At 34.5% G+C, this 22,465-nt stretch overlaps 2 protein-coding genes across 2 annotated transcripts in view; one reads left to right on the plus strand and one right to left on the minus strand.

The window, feature by feature from the left end:
• Positions 1-1,787: 1,787 nt before the first annotated feature.
• On the minus strand, positions 1,788-9,806 carry LOC133184009 (ropporin-1-like protein). Its single transcript, XM_061318885.1, has 6 exons — positions 9,704-9,806; positions 8,246-8,390; positions 7,697-7,820; positions 6,748-6,909; positions 5,486-5,661; positions 1,788-2,131 (listed from the first exon to the last, which is right to left on the minus strand). The coding sequence occupies exons 2-6, from the start codon at positions 8,380-8,382 to the stop codon at positions 2,059-2,061; spliced, it is 672 nt and encodes a 223-aa protein (XP_061174869.1). The 5' UTR covers positions 8,383-8,390; positions 9,704-9,806; the 3' UTR covers positions 1,788-2,058.
• A 104-nt stretch (positions 9,807-9,910) lies between these two features.
• Positions 9,911-22,465, plus strand: part of LOC133184020 (HORMA domain-containing protein 1-like) — a 28,338-nt gene continuing 15,783 nt past the window's right edge. The window contains exons 1-8 of the mRNA XM_061318895.1: positions 9,911-9,952; positions 11,743-11,791; positions 12,186-12,330; positions 12,735-12,835; positions 13,093-13,113; positions 13,255-13,281; positions 19,729-19,793; positions 20,742-20,893. Of these exons, the coding sequence (XP_061174879.1) occupies positions 11,753-11,791; positions 12,186-12,330; positions 12,735-12,835; positions 13,093-13,113; positions 13,255-13,281; positions 19,729-19,793; positions 20,742-20,893 (550 nt within the window). The 5' untranslated portion in view covers positions 9,911-9,952; positions 11,743-11,752. The remainder of the gene's footprint in view (positions 9,953-11,742; positions 11,792-12,185; positions 12,331-12,734; positions 12,836-13,092; positions 13,114-13,254; positions 13,282-19,728; positions 19,794-20,741; positions 20,894-22,465) is intronic.

Raw genomic sequence — 22,465 nt, forward strand, 5'->3', positions numbered from 1 at the left:
TTCAGTTGTAATACTTTGTGAATATGTGTCATATAAAGAAAAAATTATTTAAAAAAGTCAAAGAGCCCTTAGGGTACGGAACACGGGGGGGGGGGGGGGCTGTTCCTGCAAGCACCTATGAAACTGACAGAACTTGTTCAACAGAGTAATTGTTGGTGAAGAAAATTGTAGATCTCTACTTTTATTTACTTCAGTGTAGCTGTTTGTAGTCAAACCCAGGCCTGTAGCAACGGTTTCAAAAAAGGGGGAGCCTCTCCCAAAAATCTGAGAAGGAAAAAAAAAACCTTAACTGTCCCAAAATAATGTGTGTGTGTAGGTTAGGCGTGGGGGCAACATCCCAAAATAATCTGACAAGCCCCCAAAAGGCAACCCTTTTTACTCTTCAAATCCTGGAATTTGCCAGCGCTTGACCTTGCAGCAACAAAAGTTGGGGGCCAACCACCAGCTAAATAAAATTTACAATGGCAAAATACTATTAAAAAAACATACGAAAAAAGTGGTGGTGGTGAGTGGGGTCTCTCCCCCCCCCCCCCCCCCACGTTCTACAGTCCTGAAGTATGGAGTTTCATGCCTAATAAGCAAAGGTTATATCTACTGTACACATGACCACAGGTGCTTGGGGACGGGACCCCCCCTTCGCTTGTTCCGTACCCCAAGGGTTCTTTGACTTTGTTTAAAAATAAAATATTTTTCTATGACACATTCACAAAGTATTATTATAACTGAAAAATCCAAAATATAACCTAAAACTAGCCTTTTATAAAAAATTCACACTCTCTGATACTAAAAAAGAACTCGTAGAGCCCCGCTCTAGCACCAGGACCCCTGACCTAGGGTTCATGGTTTTCACAAGTTAGGTAAGGGCATCCCATCCTTGCTCATCATAGCCATACACTTAGTTTGCCTGCTTAATACCCTGGGGCCCGTTTTACAAAAGAACTTACGACTAAGACCAAATTTAATTCTGCTTGTAACTTTTTAACTTACATTATATTAAAAATGATTTTAATCTTTTTAAAAGGAATGTAGTAAGATCAATCTAATTAAAATTAGATCTTCCATTTGCTCCCCAATTTTTTTATATGTCGCTTCCTCGCGACATATAAAAAAATCGGGGAGCGAATGGAAGATCTAATTTTAATTAGATTGGTAGTAAGATATTTTTACGCTAGCAATTTTAAACAATATCATTTATTTTGCAAAATTTTACAATCAATTTAAGTTTTTGGTCTTAGTCGTAAGTTCTTTTGTAAAACGGGCCCCAGGAGCAGAGAATTAATGCATCAATAGAGTCCCACCCTAACATCGGAACCCGCAATCAAGAGGTCATGAATTTTACAATATGGAAGAGGCACCCTTGCTCATCATAACCATGCACTTAGTATACAGGAGGAGATAAGATTTTTTAAGGAATTTATGCATTTTTATTGTAAATATGATTCTGGGATTCAGCTTTCAAAGCAGGGATTAACTCACTTGACTAACACATGGCAAAATGGGATTAGTCCATTCATAGCAATTTCTTGGGAATTATTCACATCTATGATCTAATTTTATATAGGGAAAAATCAATAGAGGTATAATAATGCACTTTATAGCACTTGCATATACAGGCAAGTATATTGAGCTACTTTCAGAGATTTTACTCTTGGGTATTTTATAGTTTATTTTCAAGTTTCATTCAAATTGAAAATTTTACCACATCAATGCACATCATTGTAAAAATAGTTTTTGGTTTGAGAGTAATTTTACAGTGCAAGAACAGTGCAGAATGAACAACATGCACAGAAGATTGAATTTTATTGCATATACAACAACATATGTACAACCCTTTAAATATACTCTATAAATAAAAGAGTTAAATCATTTCCCCTTGACAAAACAGAACTTTCCACCAGCATTGGAATCAAGATGGTGTATGCAATTTGCATGTCTGTAATTTCTGAACACTGGAACTTTTAAGATTGTTTCTTTGAACTTGAATGCATTTAACAAATGGTTTAGTATCAATAATGATTGAAGAATAAAGTTACTCATTAATTAGATATCACAAGAGTTTCAATGATTAGATAACTTAGGACATTCAGCTCCAAGGAAGTTACGAGGTTGGACATATCCATCCTGCTTGTCCCTAAAAAAGAAATAAATCTAAAGTTCAAATTAATAGAATACAGGAAAACTCAGTAATAAGGAGGTCACAGGGACTTTGAATTTTGCTTCCTCTTAATTAATCAGAATTCTTTATACAGTAAAACTTGACTAATCTGGACACTACTGGTTTTATATAAAAAAAAAAAAAAATAAAAAAATTGGCCGGATTAAACAACATTCAGGATTATACAACATTTAAAACTACTGAATTTACTGGAATAGGGCTTAAAGTTTACACCGTATTAGTCAAGATTTCGGATTACACAATATCCGTATTAGACAAGTTTCGCTGTACATTAAAACATGCTTTTAGGGAACATGCTAATAATAAATTCACTTTTATAGGGAAGTGATTTTCATTCCCCATGGCTTTAAAATATATAAATATCAATGGATGAAATCAGGTAGAAAATTACGATAACTTGATCTGACATCAAGGCACGCTGCAGAATTCATACAAACATTTGATACCAAGTGTGCAGCAACTTGGAATACAGATGCTTTGCTCTTTAAGCTGCACACATCCTGCATCTGATCTTGCTATTGGTTGTAAATTTGAGTAAGTGATTAAGAACTTTGAGAAATGGTTCTACTTCAATGCTATCGTGTTGGAGAATGTTATCAGCTCTTTTACATGATCAACGTTATAAGAATCAACATTTATAGAGCATGGAGTTAATATTCTATAGCTTTCCCAGATTTTTTATGAGATGTAATACATTACATGTACTTTTAAAACTGAATTTGCATGTCAGCAATACGTGGAAAATCTAAGAATCTGATAGAGATGCAAGGCATAATTGACCCTTTTTGGTACAAAGTCCTGTATCTTTTCAATTAAAAAAAATGTCAAATTGTCAAAATTTGGAAATACTGATGATTTATTATTATATTTTACTATGGAATAAAGACAGTTAGATTGTAGGCTTATCCTCTATTTACATTTTTATGAACCATTATGATCCCAAAATTTAAGATATTTAATAACAAGAGGCCCAAGGGCCTTAACGGTCACCTGAGTACAACAATTTAGGGGATCCATAAACTGATAAATGAAGCTTTGTTGCCCAATAGCAAGAAAAATAGTACAATTAAGATCAACAAAATAATTGATCTTGTATCTTTCTATCTGTCCCCCATTTATCACTATTACCATGCAGACTTTTAACAAAATGTCTACATGTATATTATTACCTCTTACATTGGCCTCTTTTGACCTTTGAAGAACATTTAAGAAGATAAGTTATTTTTGTTTCATTTTTATTCATCTATCATTTCCAAGTCTACCTGATAATTAAAATGATGAAAGTACTTTTTGTATTATACAATAAATGTTCTTGCATAATTCTCTTATTCTATTAACCTTTCAAATACATTATCTACAGTGATTAATTATCAAAAGTGAATGGCAAAGGGGAATAACTTCACTCAATAGAATACAAATTGCCAGGACCAGAACACTTGACTAAATGGTCCAGATGTTCAAAATTCTGGTAAAAATACCCTTGCTTCTTAAAACTTTTACTCTGTTTGCTTCCAATACGCCCAGGAGCAGAGGAGATTTTCGAAGAAATAATGCATTTTCACTATTTAACACAGCCCTACCCTAACCCTAACACCAGAACCCATGACCTTGGGTCATGAAAATTTACAAATTTGGAAGAGGTACCCTCATCATCATAAATATGCAATTAGTTGAAAATTTTCAAAGAATTCACACATTTTCACTATATAATCAAATAGAGCCCCCATCCCCACCCCACCCACCTCAGAGAAACAACAGAACCTCTGGGACCACAAGTTTTAAAAATTTTGTAAAAGCATCCTTGCTTATCATAACTGTGCACTTGTTTATTTGCTTTATAGCCAGGAGTAGAAAAAAATATTTTGAAAGAAATTATGAATTTTCACTATATAATCAATAGAGCCCCCCCCCCCCTTCAACAGAACCCCTGACCCAGGGGCCAAGAAATTCACGATTTTGAAAGAGGCAGCCATGCTCATCATAACAATATACTTAGTTAGTTTATTTCATACCCAGGAGCAGAGAAAAGATTTTCTCAGATTTAATGCATTTTCACTATGTAAACAATAGAACTCAGCCCTTACGCCAGAACCCCTGACCCAGGGGCCATGAAATTCACAATTTTGAAAGAGGCAGGCATGCTCATCATAACTATGCACTTAGTTAATTTATTTAATACCCATGAGCAGAGAAGAAGATTTTCAAAGATATAATGCATTTTCACTATATAATCAATAGAGCCCCGCCCTAACACCAGACCCCCTGACCTAGGGGCCATGAAATTCACAATTTTGGAAGAGGCAGCCATGCTCATTATAACTATGTACTTAGTTAGTTTATTTCATACCCAGGAGCAGAGGAGAAGATTTTAAAAGATTTAATGCATTTTCACTATATATAATCAATAGAGCCCCGCCCTAACACCAGAACCCCTGACCCAGGGGCCATGAAATTCACAATTTTTTAAGAAGCACTCTTGCTCATCATAACTATGTACTTAGTTTATTTCATACCCAGGAGCAGAGAAGAAGATTTTCAAAGAATTACTGCATTTTCACTATATAATCAATAGGGCCCCGCCCTAACACCAGAACCCCTGACCCAGGGGCTATGAAATCCACAATTTTGGAAGAGAAAGTATTTCTAAACATAACTATGTACTTAGTTAGTTTATCTAATACCCAGGAGCAGAGAAGAAGATTTTCAAAGAAATAGTGCACTTTCACTATATGATATATATTGCCCCGCCCTAGCACCAGAACTCCTGACCCTGGGGCCATGAATTTCACAATTTTGGTAGAGGGCTCAATGCTTATTACAATCATGCCAACAGTTTGACTGCTTGATGTCCAGGAGTAAAGAAGAAGATTTTTAAAGATTGCATCAATTTTGGTGGTTTTAGCCTCACCCCTCAGGCCCCAGGGGGGCAGGGTCCATGAAATTCAAAATTTTTGTCCCCCTTCACCCGTAGATGCTATCTGCCAAAATTGGTTGAAATTGGTTGAGTGGTTTCAGAGAAGAAGCTGAAAATGTTTAAATGTTAACGCACGACGGACGACGACGGACAAAAACAGATAGCAATAGGTCACCTGAGTGACTCAGGTGACCTAAAAAGCACTGAAAAATTCAATCTGTTTGTCATTTAGGAATTTTTACAATAATTTTGGAAATTTCTTTTTGGATTGGGTAATTTTACTGGACCTGCATGCAATGGATATTAAGCCCCGAGATGTGTCACTATGATACAAAATCTAGATTTTAATTCATGGAATATATACCCGAAATGTACGATACATAAATAATACTTACACATGATATTTAAGGTAATTACAGACTTCATTAATTTGTTGTTGTGTGATTTCTCCATCAATCTGAGCTAGGTAGGTGTAAAGATCCTTAAATAACGGGAAGGGAATTCTAGAGGGGCCACCCTCAGGGTCTGCTGTTAATATCTCACAGATTGTCTTCATGGCATCTGTAATGTTCTAAAAAATAAAAAAAAAATTATTTTTACATTTTTTTTTAATGAATACTGTAAATCATAAACAAAGTCTGTGAGCCAATGCTCACTAGTAATACCCCCGCTCTGATGTGAATATACGCTCCCATGAATCCCACTCATATGACATGCTTAAACAAAGAGTGTGCTAAAATTTCAAGCAACTGCCTAAAGTAGTTGCTGAGAAATCTTTGACAGAAATTTGGTATGGACAGATGCATGAATAAACAGTAAGTTGACATCGGATTCGTAAAAAATAAATCCCACCATATGGCATGTCTAAACAAAGAGTGTGTTAAAATTTCAAGCACCTGCAATGAGCAGTTGCTGAGAAAACTGTGATGAAAATTTGGTACAGACAGACACATGGCAAAACAAGAAGTTGACATCAGATTTGTACAAAACTGAATTCCACCATATGAAATGTCTAAACAAAGAGTGTTCTAAAATTTCAAGCATCTGCGATGAGTAGTTGCTGAGAAAACTGTGACGAAAATTTGTTGGGCACACAGACAGACAGACACACAAGGGTATAACAGTATACCCCCTCTCCTTCGAATCGGGGGTATAATCATGTATACAAGAAATCCCTTTGGACTGACAAAATCTTTGTTATATCCATAATTGTTTTATGCAATATTCCAAAAGCTATTTTACAAATTTGAAAAACCAAGTGGCAAAATATAACTTTGTTATAAACAGGCCATGGCTCTATACATTTCCACTATATACATGTTTGATTGTAGACCCTTTAATCGAAGTTTAATTATAACATATTATCTGAAAAAAGAATCAAACACTATAAGTGATTTTAACATGAATTACCAAAATATTCAATAAATGTATATGTGAAATGCCTTTCATCGTTAAAAAAAATCTTCAAATCTGATTCAGCACTTAATGTAGAGAACTGTGGCATAAAAAGCTTCAAGTAATAGACCGGCTAGGGCACATCCTTCATTATCCCATACTCTATACATTTATATATATATATTTTTCAGCTATCTTCAAAAGGTAGGTGATATTAAACTTAATTCCTAAACCAAACTCATCCCTCAGTCAGCATTCTTACCTCTCCCAGTGCTGATGCACAGAGGGCAAAAAATTTATTCCACTCCACCTCTCCTCCAAAACTTCCTATCCTGACCAGGTCATCAAACTGTTCTTTGGGGAGGGCTAAATCAGCCCACTTCTCCTCAATTAAGCTTAATGATACTGTCTTCTTTGGACCAAGCTGTGTAAATCAACAAAATTGGTTAAACCAGGAACATTACCATATACTATCTAGTTATTTGTACAATGATATGTTTGTAAATGATGTCAGCTTGAGAGAAAATTGGTTGAATTTATAACATCATGTCAGTGTATGCTGTTTCATATTTTTTTCTTTCAGATTTATAGCATTGCATGCTCATAATTGCATTGACAAGATAATAAAGTCCATATATAAACATCTTTGCTGATATTATGTCATTCAGTGATTGTTAGTTTTTCAAGCACTTGTTTCATTTAATGAAATTGTGTTGTTTCAAACATTGTTTCCGTGTACGTTTCAGGATATTCTTGAGTTATACACAACCATTAATCAGTGAAAACAATCTGTGAACACTTGCAAATTCTCTCTGTGATTGATTTTGGTAAGAAGAAACATTTTATATGAGATAAAGGAATACAAATGGCCAACCTTGGAGTCTACGAAAAAATGTTCCACCTAAATAATCAAATTAGAATTAAATCATGATAAGGAGGGATGGAAAGGAGAAATTTATTCAGATCAGTCAGTAAAAGCATTAATTTGTTGTGCTCAACATGAACTTTAATTCATATTTTTTTGTCTGAATTATATGGCCAAACATATTAAAATGATACATGAATCTGACAAATGCATTTGGAATTTCATGTATTTGCAAATAAGCTGAGATATTAATAATCAAAAACAATATTAATACAAAGGATATTGAGGAAATCATAACTATATGTTTTATTTTATATATATATTATTCTTCTGAATTGAGTCATACCTGCTTATTTAGCACCCTCAAAAGACCTGGGGTGAGACCTGTATCAGTTTTCTGTGTGGCCACAGGCATTTCCAGTCTCTCTTTCACAGGGGGTGTCTCTCCTTTTGCCATGTCTTTGAAATAGCTATAAAATGTGTAATAATAACTCTTCATTCATATTTTTCAAAAAGGTAACCATGTGAACACACTTCTAATCCACAAATAGTTGGGAAGGGAAGAAGATGGTTTTACTAGTACTCGTTTCAATTTGTTAAAATTTACCAAAGTATCTGCCTCATCAATACCCATCATCTTTATTGTTATCATGCATACTTATATCCAGCTAAACATATAAATCAGTTGTGCTAAGATTTTTTCTGTGTGTCAAGCTATTTGTGGTCTCAAGTGGTCCATGATATTTTTAATATGTACATCAAAACTGAGGTAAACATATTTTTCTTTATTCTGTAAATCCTGTATCTGAATGATCATTTGCCATTGAATTATTAAAGTTCTCTGACCTCTGGCTTTGAGTATCAGATTTATATTTTTAATTCTAAAATAACTTACGCAGCAGACCATGCCAGCACATCTTTTGGTTGAGTGCGAATCGCTGCTTTTGTGAACTGTTTCAGAATATCAGGTAATGATGGTGGAATGTTTATTTGCTGTGAGCAGTAGTAGGGCTCATCTGGATTGGTAGGCATTATAAAGTCTGAAATTAAAATATTAATGGATAATGCATATACTTTCAGGTTAGAAGACAATCTATCTAGTCGGGGATCCAAATTATAACTGGAAATATTCTCTTAATGTAAGAAAAAATCAAGAGATACAAGTTAGAAATTACTTATATGGGTACAACCTAAATAAGTAAATTGTACTCTAAAATAATCCCTGTATCAAATCATTTTTGATAAATTCATTTTCTTTATAATTAAAGTTAAGCAAATTATTGCTTTATACAGGTCCAGCACAATATCCTGATAAAGGTATATAGCTTGATAAAGCTATATACCTTTATCAAGGTATTACAAATACCTTGATCAAGGTATTTTGTGTAATGAAAATACAAAAAAAATTCCTAAAAAATTAAATTTAAAAGTCGAATTATGAGTTGTGGTCAGTGTGTTCACTTGTGCATGAAAAGTACTCAGGTATCAAAAAGACAGCATAAAAGAACGTCTCCTCATAGGACATGCTTTTATACCGATTTCTTTGTGTTTAAGTACTTTACATGCATGAGTGAATTTACTGAGAACAACTCAGAACTCGACTTTCAGTATTTATTTTTTTAGGATTTTTTTTTGTATTTTCATGACATAAAATACCTTGATCAAGGTATTTGTAATACCTTGATAAAGCTATATAGCTTTATCAAGCTATATACCTTTATCAGGGTATTGTGCTGGACCTGTTATATGCTTGCAAACATTGTTCATTCTAACAAACATGACATAATGAGGGATGTATTCAAGAAGACAATTGAACTGACAAACATGAGACAGAACTTAATCAAGCAATGTCTTAGCCAAAACAATGTTTAACAAAAATGAAATATCAGTGGTATTAACAGCAACAAAATCTTTAAAAAAAAATTCATGCACCTATCAATGCAATCTTTCTTTACACAGTACCAAAATGCTTGATTGTCTATGCAACCTACGTTCTAAAATTTAAACTTTTCTTTCAACTTTATAAAGTATATGTGTGTGTGACAGGAAAGAGAAAAAAGCAAAATATTTCACCATGTACATCATTCTTTATATTACTGATATTGTTTGGAAGCTAGAATACAGTAGTTTAAATACGTTTAGTAATATGTTTAAATTAGATTTTAACTAGTAATTTTTTTATTAAAAGGCTTAAAAAGTCATTATTACAGTTAATCACATGTCAACAATTAGGCACATGTCTATGAATTTCTAAAATAAAGTATTTATATAATCAGTAATATGCGGAATAATAACACTTAGGATCATATCAATATATGATGAAAAAACAAATCAAAAACTTCGAAATACTCACTTAAGTTGGATGAAAATCACAGCTTCAGTCAATTTTTTGTTCAAAAATACAGTTGCAACCGGAAGTAAGTTATGTTGTTGATAGCAACGACATGCGCATGACAAATCTTCGTCATTAAAGCGCTTAAAGAGAACTGAGGATCACGTGACATTTGTTTGGTCAACATCGCGTAGAGGTCGTCTGCTGACAAGAAAACCACAGACTTGAAGAAGTAGATCTAGTGAATAAGAAGTAGTAAGTGCATACAGGGTATAAACAGTACTGCTATCCAAAGCTTCTTTTAAGGTGTGTAACGACTATAACCTTTCCAAGTCAAGCAAAATGTCTTGAGTAAGCTTGAATGGCAAGCGGGGAAATGAAAAGGGGGAGGGAGTATAGTGATGGGGGTGTCCATCCGTCCGTCCTTCTGAATGTATGTTCGTTCAACCTAAAATGTGTTCCCCCTTGATGCCTTTCACCCCAATATTCTTGTTCCCCAAGAGTCTGTTTGCTCTAAAACTCGTTCGGACAAGGTGCATTTGACTTTATGTGGAATATGTTATAGTTGGTTAATTTTTGCAAGTAATATCAGGGACTTATATACAAACGGGATAGGCAACTCCTTCAGTACCATGTTTATTTACCCAAAACGGCACACACAACACTGCAAGTTTTTCAAACTACGTTTTTCCCAGTAAAAAGCTTGTTTTCTGATTAATGTAATCTGTTCTTTTTGTGTATCGGAATGGATATTTAATAAATTTTAATCTGTTCTTTTTGTGTATCGGAATGGATATTTAATAAATTTTAAAGTACATATTATAGAATAATTTAGATATTAAGTAAACAACCACAAAAATCGGCGATTTCTCGGACATACGGCCGATCAGGAGCACGCACTGATTTTTAAATAAACATAATTACTTCTAAGATAAGGAGTAAAAACAGTGCTAATAATAAATCTTGAATAATTTTTTGATAGATAAATTAAGATTTTATTCTGAAATATTTGACAGCAAAAGAGATATATTTAATTAAAATTGACTTAAGATTCAAGATATCAAGGGTAAAATATGTAAAGAATAAGTGGTTGGGATCTCCAAATCACTTCGGTATATCCATGGTATTCGAGATATCAGTGTTCAAGATACCAAAGTTCAACTGTACGCTCTTTATTTTTGTTGAAGATGCAAGCTATGTGTATGTGCAGGGGTGTGCAATTACAAAAATCAGTTACTAGCCCGTCGGGCTAGTGGCAGTAACAAAGTTACTAGCCTGTGGTTGCCAGTCACTAGCCCATTAACTACCGAAAACAATACATGTATAACAAAAAGGTAAAAAAAACATTTAGGTTAAAAAAAAAACAAAAAAAAAAACAAGTAATGATTTGCGCTTTGTTATTGTCAGGTACTTCTCCCTATTTTTATCGACTATAATTGTCACTGAAACGACTGGAGATAGCAACAGACAATACATATAGGTTAAAACGAATTGAAGATTATGATTTTACAACAAAGTTAATTCGTACATCAATTCAGTCGACATAAATATACGTATACTTTCGTTTTAGATTTACTAGCCCGACGGGCTAACGCAGTATAGATTTATGATAACCCGACCTCTAAAATTGGTAGCCCCTGGCGTCGGGCGATGTTAATTGCACACCCCTGATGTGATAAGATTCAAGATCTAGTAATGTAAACAATCCCGACTTTTGATAGCACCATAGTCCAAGAGTTTATGAGGAGAGTAGCAGATCAGAAACCCTTGGCTAGCAACGATGGATAAAATACTGAAATCAAGCTAGTTTTTGAATAGCTGAATCAAACTATTTATAGCTGAGGCAAGCTTATATATATAATATATTATATATATAGATTTATCAAGAGATTGTGCCAGACCTTTTAAATATCCATTGAATGGCTATTGTCTCATATAACACATACATTGCAAACTTAAGGTAAAAGTCAAAGCAAGAGGCATCTAAAACTTACCACATTTTCCTGACAAAATCATTTTAAAATATTAATTGCTAAAATTTTTATTTAATTTTATTTCAGACACTCTGAAATGGCAACTACACAGTGCCAAAGAGAGAAAACTAAAGATGTAAGATTTTATTCATAAAATGACATTGATTATGTAAATGGCACTGTATGCAACATTGTAAATGTTTCCCATTTTAAGATACGTTACTCTTGCATTGTTCTTGAAAGAACAGATCATTCATCATGCAGGAGGAAATAATCACTATAAAAACCCCAGAAGTTACAATAAGTATGAATGATTATTCAATGTGTATGTCCTGTTTAAAACTGCTGAATTTGAAATGCCATTTCTTTCTCTGTCTTGGTTTGATATTATGTGAATTAAGGTTAACTTGTTTTAAGTTCTGTTGTTGCAAGTTTTGGCATGCTATAATGACAGTTACTCATCATATTTTTAACAAAATTGTTTACACTTGTTCACAAATACACATAACCATGATTTATTTTGGTTTTAGTTGACAGGAATTTTTCCAAATGAAACTGTGACAGAACAGAAATCCATACTATTTGTGAAGAAATTGTTGGCTGTAGCAGTTTCAAACATTGCTTATCTTAGAGCGTTATTCCCAGAGCATGCATTTGGAGATCGCTCTATTGAAGGTACAGATGAATTTCTAACAGGATTTGATAAAAACAAGTACAGATATTGATTTTAAATAGTAAGATGTTTATGGCTGGGTACCAGTTTTGATGCTGTAGATTGGGAAATTAGCACAATGGTTTTCACAATTTATCATTTTTCTGTGAAATTGAAACCATATATTGAATAAGATTATCTGATCATGCAACAAAGTATCTGGCTTTAGCATGAAATTTTAACCTTCAGGATTGGTACACTTGAAACAAATAAATCATCAGTTTTTAGCACCATGGAATTGAATGACTTAAGTATTTAATTGATATGAAATCGATACTGTTTCTAAAATACTGGTATAAATTTTAATACTATTTTATTCCAATTACAATTAGAATTGAATTGATGCATTTGTAAATTTCATCTCTAGACCTCCATTTGAAAACTTTGAGAGATGACAGTGCCTGTCCAGGAGTATGTAAATTCATACAGTACATGAAAGGATGCTTTGATGCCTTGGATAAGAAATATGTAAGAAAGGGGATTTTTTAAAATTAATTCGCATAAGATAGTAGAACGTTCATTTCAAAGGGATATATGAAAAATTCAGGAGAGGAATCTTTAAAAAAGAAAAAAAAATATTTTGGTTCCAAAAAGATTGAGTGCCATCAACTGTTAAACAGTAAACTCATAATTTTAACTTTCAGTACTTTTAGAATATAGATTTAAGAACTTAATACTATTAGCAGATTGTATGTAGATTTAGTGTGTCATAATTTTTTTTCCAGCTCAGAATTCTTATCTTAGGGGTATGTAATAATTAATATTACTTATTTTCTGAATTCTTAAAAGCACCCCCTATACAGAGAGAAGTAAAAGAACGTTCTTTTGTATGTTTGACAATTTAACGGATGAATTTTTTAATCAAATAATATGGGTCTACATTTCAGCTCTACCGTGATCCTGAAAATCCTGAGGTAAGATAAAGATATTCATGTAAGCAGTCTATATATAATATTACTTATTTGGTTTTTTGTTGACTGTCTATATATCTGGTTGATCAATCTAAAAGATGACAATTAAAGCAGAGAAGTGTAATAGATTGAGAAACCTTCATCATGATATATTCCCATAGATAGTGCAATAACAAACCTAAGAAGTGATTTATTTCTCAACTCATAATATGAGAACCACATACACTGCAATAAATGATTCCTTGTATCAACATGGTTAGGTGTCATCCATATTGCTGGATAAAAGTACTCATATTCCAGACAGAAATATAACTGGCAGTTTCGTGTCCTGTTTGAACCAATGAAATTGTGACAATTCAGTCTGAGGGATAATTATACTTCTTTATATATGCTGTTGCTGTTTCATGTGAAAGGAGAGGAAAGGAGAGGAATAATGTGGAAGCAACATTTCTGCATTTTTAGATCACATGAGTCACTCAGGTGACCTATTGCTATCCGTTTTCGTCCGTCGTCGTCCGTCGTGTGTTAACATTTGAATATTTTCAGCTTCTTCTCTGAAACCACTGAACCAATTTTAGCATATGGCATCTATGTGTGAAGGGGAACAAAAATTGTGAATTTCATGGTCCCTGCCCCCCTGGGGCCTGAGGGGTGGGGCAAAAACCATCAAAATTAATGCAATCTTTAAAAATCTTCTTCTTTACTCCTGGACATCAAGCAGTCAAACTGTTGGCATGATTGTAATAAGCATTGAGCCCTCTACCAAAATTGTGAAATTCATGGCCCCTGGGTCAGGGGTTCTGGCACTAGGGCGGGGCTCTAATGATTATATAGTGAAAATGCATTAATTCTTAGAAAATCTTTTCCTCTGCTCCTGGGTATTAAGCCGATGAATTAAGTACATAGTTATGATGAGAAGGAATGCCTCTTCCAAAATTGTGAATTTCATGGCCCCTGGCTCAGGGTGCCGGTGTTAGGGCAGGGCTCTAAATGATTATGTAGTGAAAATGCATTAATTCTTTAAAAAATCTTCTCTGCTCCTGGGTATTAAGCTGATGAATAAAGTACATAGTTATGATGAGGAAGAGTGCCTCTTTCAAAATTGCGAATTTCATGACCCTTGGGTCTGGGTTTTTTTGGGGGGAGGGGGGGGGCTTATTTATTATATAGTGAAAATAAATTTATGCTTTGAAAATCTTCTCCTCTGCCCCTTGGTATTAAGCAAACAAACTTCATGGCGGGTTCTGGCGCAAGGGCGGGGCTCTAATGATTATATAGTGAAAATGCATTAATTCTTTGAAAATCTTCTCTGCTCCTGGGTATTTAGCAAATGAACTAAGTACATAGACTATAGTTCTGATGAGAAAGGGTGCCTCTTCCAAAATTGTGAATTTCATGGCCCCAGGGTCAGGGGTTCTTGTGCTTGGGTGGGAATCTATTGATTAATTAGCAAAAATGCATTAATGCTTTGAAAATCTTCTCCTCTGCTTCTGAGTACTAAGCAAACAAACTAAATGTAATAATATCAATGGAAATGTATTAAATAAAATTATGAGTTAATGTGCCTTTCCTTTGCTCCTGGGTATCTAGGAGGCAAAAAGAGTACACAAATGTAATAAGTGAAGCAATTGAGAGTTACTCCCCTTTGCTAGATGTTGTTAATCAAGAAATCCTTGTATATGATTTAATTTAGTTATTAGATTGAATGAGAATACAAGAAAGAATATTATATATTTAGAAACAAAATAAAAATGAATGTTTAGTTTAAATGAGCAAAGCATTCTCAAAGTCAGCTGATTCTTGCCTGGAAAGCAATATAAAAGATTGACATAAAGATTATTTATATAAATTTAGCAAAAGTTGTACTAAGTATGTTTACACTGTGGTGTTCTGTTTGACAGTAGATGAGTTTTTGTCACTGGTAGAGTCATGGTTGATAAGAGACTGGACGAAGATGTTTTATACTTTATCAAAGTTAATAAAAAATCACAGAGAGTCAGGGTGACTTATTGTAATCTGTGACGAGTGGCAAGAAGCCATGTTGTGTAACCAAGTCTGTGCATACTGAATTGTATCACTAGGCAAGTGACAAAAACATATCTGTATATATTGAATACCTTACACAATAGGCAAGTGTTTATTGTATTTGTATATTTTGCATTCATTATCATCCCTGTAAGACTTGGGAAAACCAAGTATGATCCTTAGGAGATCACTCGGGTCTAACACGTTACAATAAGCAAGGGTATTTTTACCAGATTTTTAAAATTCTTGGGCAGCATTGCTCCATCTTTTAGTTAATTTTGTTTTTAGGTCACCTGAGTCACACAGGTGACCTATTGCTATCCGTTTTTGTCCGTCGGCGTGCGTCATGCGATGTGCGTTAACATTTGAACATTTTCAGCTTCTTCTCTGAAACCGCTCAACCAATTTCAACTAAATTTGGCATATAGCATCTATGGGTGAAGGGGAACAAAAATTATGAATTTCATGGTCCCTGCCCCCCTGGGGCCTGAGGGGTGGGGCTAAAACCACCAAAATTAATGCAATCTTTAAAAATCTTCTTCTTTACTCCTGGACATCAAGCAGTCAAACTGTTGGCATCATTGTAATGAGCATTAATCCCTCTACCAAAATTGTGAAATTCATGGCCCCAGGGTAAGGGGTTCTGGTGCTAGGGCGGGGCTATATAGATCATATAGTGAAAGTGCATTATTTCTTTGAAAATCTTCTTCTCTGCTCCTGGGTATTAAATAAACTAACTAAGTACATAGTTATGAAGAGCAAGAGTGCCTCTTCTAAAATTGTGAATTTCATGGCCCCAGGGTCAGGGGTTCTGGTGTTTGGGCGGGGCTCTATTGGTTATATAGTGAAAATGCATTATTTCTTTTAAAATCTTCTTCTCTGCTCTTGGGTATTAATTAAACTAACTAAGTACATAGTTATGATGAGCAAGACTGCCTTTTCCAAAATTGTGAATTTCATGGCCCCAGGGTCAGGGGTTCTGGTGTTAGGGCGGGGCTCTGTTGATTATATATTGAAAATGCATTATTTCTTTGAAAATCTTCTTGTCTGCTCCTGGGTATTAAATAAACTAACTAAGTACATAGTTATGATGAGCAAGACTGCCTTTTCCAAAATTGTGAATTTCATGGCCCCAGGGTCAGGGGTACTTGTGTTAGGGTGGGGCTCTATTGATTATATGGTGAAAATGCATTAATTCTTTGAAAATCTTCTTGTCTGCTCCTGGTTATTAATTATGATCAAATTAACTAAGTACTTAGTTATGATGACCAAAGGTGACTCTTCTAGAATTGTGAATTTCATGGCCCCAGGGTCAGGGGTTCTGGTGTTAGGGCAGGGCTCTATTGATTAAATAGTAAAAAAGCAGTAATTCTTTTAAATAATCTTGTCTTCTTCTGAGTGTTGAGCAGATAAACAAAGTGCATAGTTATGATGAACAGGAGTGCTTTTTACAAATTTTTAGGTCACCTGAGTCACTCAGGTGACCTATTGCTATCCGTTTTTGTCCGTCGGCGTGCGTAATGCGATGTGCGTTAACATTTGAACATTTTCAGCTTCTTCTCTGAAACTGCTCAACCAATTTCAACTAAATTTGGCATATAGCATCTATGGGTGAAGGGGAACAAAAATTGTGAATTTCATGGTCCCTGCCCCCCCTGGGGCCTGAGGGGTGGGGCTAAAACCACCAAAATTAATGCAATCTTTAAAAATCTTCTTCTTTACTCCTGGACATCAAGCAGTCAAACTGTTGGCATCATTGTGATAAGCATTGAGTCCTCTACCAAAATTGTGAAATTCATGGCCCCAGGGGCAGGGGTTCTGGTGCTAGGGCGGGGCTATATAGATCATATAGTGAAAGTGCATTATTTCTTTGAAAATCTTCTTCTCAGCTCCTGGGTATTAAATAAACTAACTAAGTATATAGTTATGATGAGTAAGAGTGACTCTTCCAAAATTGTGAAATTCATGGCCCCAGGGGCAGGGGTTCTGGTATTAGGGCGGGGCTCTATTGATTATATAGTGAAAATGCATTTGTTCTTTAGAAATCTTCTTCTCTGCTCCTGGGTATTAAATAAACTAACTAAGTATATAGTAATGATGAGTAAGAGTACCTCTACCAAAATTGTGAAATTCATGGCCCCAGGGTCAGGGGTTCTGTGTTAGGGCGGGGCTCTATTGATTATATAGTGAAAATGCATTAATTCATTGAAAATCTTCTCTGCTCCTGGGTATTAAATAAACTAACTAAGTATATAGCTATAATGAGTAAGAGTGCCTCTTTCAAAATTGTGAAATTCATGACCCCAGGGGCAGGGGTTCTGGTGTTAGGGCGGGGCTCTATTGATTATATAGTGAAAATGCATTAATTCATTGAAAATCTTCTTCTCTGCTCCTGGGTATTAAATAAACTAACTAAGTACATAGTTAGGATGAGCAAGAGTGCTTCTTCCAAAATTGTGAAATTCATGGCCCCTGGGTCAGGGGTTCTGTGTTAGGGCGGGGCTCTATTGATTATATAGTGAAAATGCATTAATCCTTTGAAAATCTTCTTCTCTGCTCCTTGGTATTAAATTCAGTAACTAAGTACATAGTTATGATGAGCAAGAGTGCCTCTTTCAAAATTGTGAATTTCATGGCCCCTGGGTCGGGGTTCTGGTGTTAGGGTGGGGCTCTATTGATTATATAGTGAAAATGCATTAATCCTTTGAAAATCTTCTTCTCTACTCCTGGGTATTATTGAAACATATTAAATACATAGTTATGATAATCAAGGATGCCTCTTTCAAAATTGTGAAATTCGTGGCCCCTGGATCAGGGGTTCTGGTGTTAGGGCAGGGCTCTAAATTGATTATAAAGTGAAAATGTTTTAATTCTTTAAAAATCTTTTTCTCTGCACCTGGGTATTATTTAAACAAACTAAGTACATTTTTATGATAAGCAAGGATGCCTCTTCCAAAATTGTGAAATTCATGGCCCTGGGGACAGGAGTTCTGGTGCTAGGGCGGGGCTATATAGATCCTATAGTGAAGGTGAATTATTTCTTTGAAAATCTTCTCTGCCCCTGGGTATTGCTTAAACAGGCTAAAGTACATTGTTATGATACACAAGGATGCCTCTTCCCAAAATTGTGAATTTTATGACCCCAGGTTTAAGGGTTCTGGTGAAGGGGGGGGGGGGGGAGGGCTTCTATTGATTATAAAGTGAAAAAGCAGAATTTCTTTGAAAATATTCTTTTCTTCTTCTGGTTAAAAAAGCAAAGAAGCTAAGTGTATAGTTATGATGAGCTAGTGTGCTTCTTCCAGAGTAGTGAATTTCATGACCCCTGGGTCAGATGTGCTGGTGTGAGGGTGGGGCTCTTGATAATTTAGTGAAAATGCATTAATTCTATTAAATAATCCTGTTTGCTCCTTAGTGTTAAGCAGATAAACAAAGTGATGATGAGCAAACATATGGTCCCAGGGTCAGAAGCTCTGGTGTTTTGGGGTTGGGGGGTTGGGGGGGGCTCTATTGATAATATAGTGAATCTGTAGTAAAAATGCATTATTTATTTAAAAATCTTCTCCGCACCTGGGCATATCTGAGGCAAACAGAGTAAAAGTTTTTATAAGGAAGGGAATTTTTACCAGATTTTTGAACATCTGGACCATTTGGTCAAGTGTTCTGGTCCTGGCCAGGGCTCTATTAGTTTGTATTCTACTGAGAGGAGTTATTCCCCTTTACCATTTACTTTTGATAATTTATCACTGTAAATAATGTACTTGAAAGGTAAATAGAATAAGAGAATTTTGCAAAAACTTTTATTGTATAATACAAAAAGTACTTTCATAGTTTTAATGATCAGATAGACTTGTAAGTAGTAGATAAATAAAAATGAGACAAAAATAACTTGTCTTATTAAATATTCATCAAAGACCAAGAGATGCCAATGTAAGAGATTTCAACAAAGGATTAAAATAGTACAGAAGCATTGATAATTTGTTAATATACTGTATAGTGATAGTGATAAATGGGGAACAGATTAGAATCTAATTTATGAACTGTTAATGAATATTAAGACCAATTATTTTGTTGATCATGATCACCCTATTTTTCTTGCTTTTGGGCAACAAAGCTTCACCTTTCAGTTCATTTTATACTCTATGCATCCTTGAAATTGTTTTATCATACTCAGGTGACCGTTAAGGCCCTTGGGCCTCTTGTATACTTTTATGGACCCTTTACAGTCTTGTATTATACTCAGGTGACCGTTAAGGCCCTTGGGCCTCTTGTATAATTTCATTTCAATTTTTCTTGAATATTTAATTCCACTTATGTAGGATCAATCATTTGGTGATGCAATGTAACTTTGTTCTCATTGTTAACAATATACCTATAAAATGTATCAATAGTTAAAGTTTGTGTATTAAATTTTGACCTGCTTTGTAGACCTTGATTGAATCATACACATTCAAGTTCAGCTATGCAGATGAGACAGGAGTAGATATTTACAGGTAAGTTACTAAGTGAATTCTCTTCTGATGTGTTGATTTTAGAAATACAAATCTGAGCAGTTTGAAAAGCTTGAGAGGCATAACAACAGTATGAAATTAAGAAAAGACAAAACTGCAAAGTTGGAATTTTTTGTATTGAATTTTTGGAACAAACTCATTTTTATTCTTTTGATAAACAAGATTTAGATTCTCTTTTTGTGGGTTGAAAAAAAAAGGAATGAAATCCACACTAGAGATAAAAGACAAACTGCAAAAGCTAAAGTACATGTAATATTATTTGGTTTGTGGAATGACTCAATTTATGTCAGAATGGAAAATGTCTGGCTTTGGTAACAAATGTATGTACTTTTTATGTTCAGCCCTGTTTTCAGTACAAGACCTGGGTAACTACTATGATTTTCATCTCATTTCCTCAGTCATAATGATGAGCTTTTCAAACTTCTAGCCTGCCAGCAATTACCTTTTAAGATCCACTAGCCATCTGAAAACAAAATCTATTTACATGTATTTCAGTTTGTAGGTTTACTACAATATTCAAAAATATTTCATGTGTTTTAGTTTAACATTTAAATGGAGGGACTATATGAACATTAATGGCAAAAATAGTTCTTCAACTTAAAATTGGTAAAGACTGTTTAGTATTAAGGTGAATTTAATGAAATGTTGTAGATGTACAAGTATATGTACAACTTTGAAAGGAAATGTATGTTGTTTTGAATAAAAGAAGGTAAATGGTCTGTGTTATAACTGTTGTCAAATATTTATTTGATAATTTACAATACATGTATTTGATAATTTACAATACATGTATTTGATAATTTGCAATACATGTATTTGATAATTTACAATACATGTATTTGATAATTTACAATACATGTATTTGATAATTTACAATGCATGTATTTGATAATTTACAACTAAGTATAAAGTACAACAATATTTGTTTAGAAACAACCAAAAGATATCAAGTGCAAATACTGCCAGTGAAATCAAGAAAGCAACAATTCGCCTCCTTCGCACAATTGTTGTTTTAACACAAACAATGAATGCCATTCCAGAAGACACTATGCTGACCATGAAGTTGCTTTATTATGATGAAGGTAAGATTTCTTTTCTTTGGACATGCATATATATATATATTTTTTTGTTCCATTTGTATATTCAGATTAATTGTTTAATTTCAGGGGCTGACAAATCCCATTGCGTGACCTCTAGGGGTGAATTTTAGAGGTCGATGTGAATTTTTAATAGGCATTTGTCCTTGGGCAATTAATTAAATAATGCAATCCATAAGTAAGAGTTATGTTCCTTTGTTTGTAAATACTAGTGGTATAGACTTTGTATGGAAACCAGTCTAATTGTGTCATCATGTATCCTACTGAAAGTAAAAAGTTTGAAATTTACAAAACGGCAGTGGAGTAATGGAGAAAGTTTTGAGAAATGAATTTAATTTTTGAGATTTCATGAGGACATGCACTACGACGCTTCATGCCGGCATATTTCATGAAGCGTTTTAGCGCTTCATGATAAATATGCAGGTGTGAAGCATTGTAGTTCATGTACCTCATGAATTCTCAAAAATTAAATTAATATCTTGTATTTACATTATTTTTCTGATGACTTGCCATATATTTTTGTCATTCAATGATCATTTTTGAAAAATAAAGCTTGCACTATTTTTTGACTTCAATTAAGTCACAATGGAAATATTCTTACTCATCCCATGGTAGTTCATGAGAATGTGAACTTTTTAGCTCACCTGAGCCAAAGGTTCAAGTGAGCTTTTCTGATCAAAATTTGTCCGTTGTCTGTCGTCGTTGTAGTTGTTGTTGTCGTTGTTGTTGTTGTTGTAAACTTTTCACATTTTCATCTTCTTCTCAAGAACCACTGGGCCAATTTCAACCAAACTTGCCACAAAGTATCCTTGGGTAAAAGGGATTGAAGTTTGTTCAAATGAAGGGCCACGCCTTCTTCCAAGGGGAGATAATTAAGAATTTGTGAAAAATTAATGGCATCATAAAAAAAATCTTCTTCTCAAGAACCACAGTGCTTGAAAATATGAAACTTATGTGGAAGCATCCTCAGGTAGTGTAGATTCAAGTTTGTTCAAATCATGACCCCCGGGGGTCGGGTGGGGCCACAATGGGCGATCAAAGTTTTACATAGGAATATATAGGAAAAATCTTTAAAAATCTTCTTCTCAAGAACAGCAAAGCCATGATTGGTCATATTTATATGGTAGCATCCTCAGATAGTGTAGATTCAAGTTTGTTCAAATCATGACCCCCGGGGGTCGGGTGGGGCCACAATGGGCGATCAAAGTTTTACATAGGAATATATAGGAAAAATCTTTAAAAATCTTCTTCTCAAGAACAGCAAAGCCATGATTGGTCATATTTACCTGGAAGCATCCTCAGGTAGTGTAGATTCAAGTTTGTTCAAATCATGACCCCCGGGGGTCGGGTGGGGCCACAATGGGCGATCAAAGTTTTACATAGGAATATATAGGAAAAATCTTTAAAAAATTTTCTTCTCAAGAACAGCAAAGCCATGATTGGTCATATTTATATGGTAGCGTCCTCAGATAGTGTAGATTCAAGTTTGTTCAAATCATGACCCCCGTGGGTCGGGTGGGGCCACAATGGGCGATCAAAGTTTTACATAGGAATATA

This window comes from Saccostrea echinata, unplaced genomic scaffold, assembly GCF_033153115.1.
Source record: "Saccostrea echinata isolate AGI-Se365-2 ecotype Australia unplaced genomic scaffold, CSIRO_AGI_Sech_v1 ptg000001l, whole genome shotgun sequence".
In the NCBI taxonomy this organism is placed as follows: Eukaryota; Metazoa; Mollusca; class Bivalvia; order Ostreida; family Ostreidae; genus Saccostrea; species Saccostrea echinata.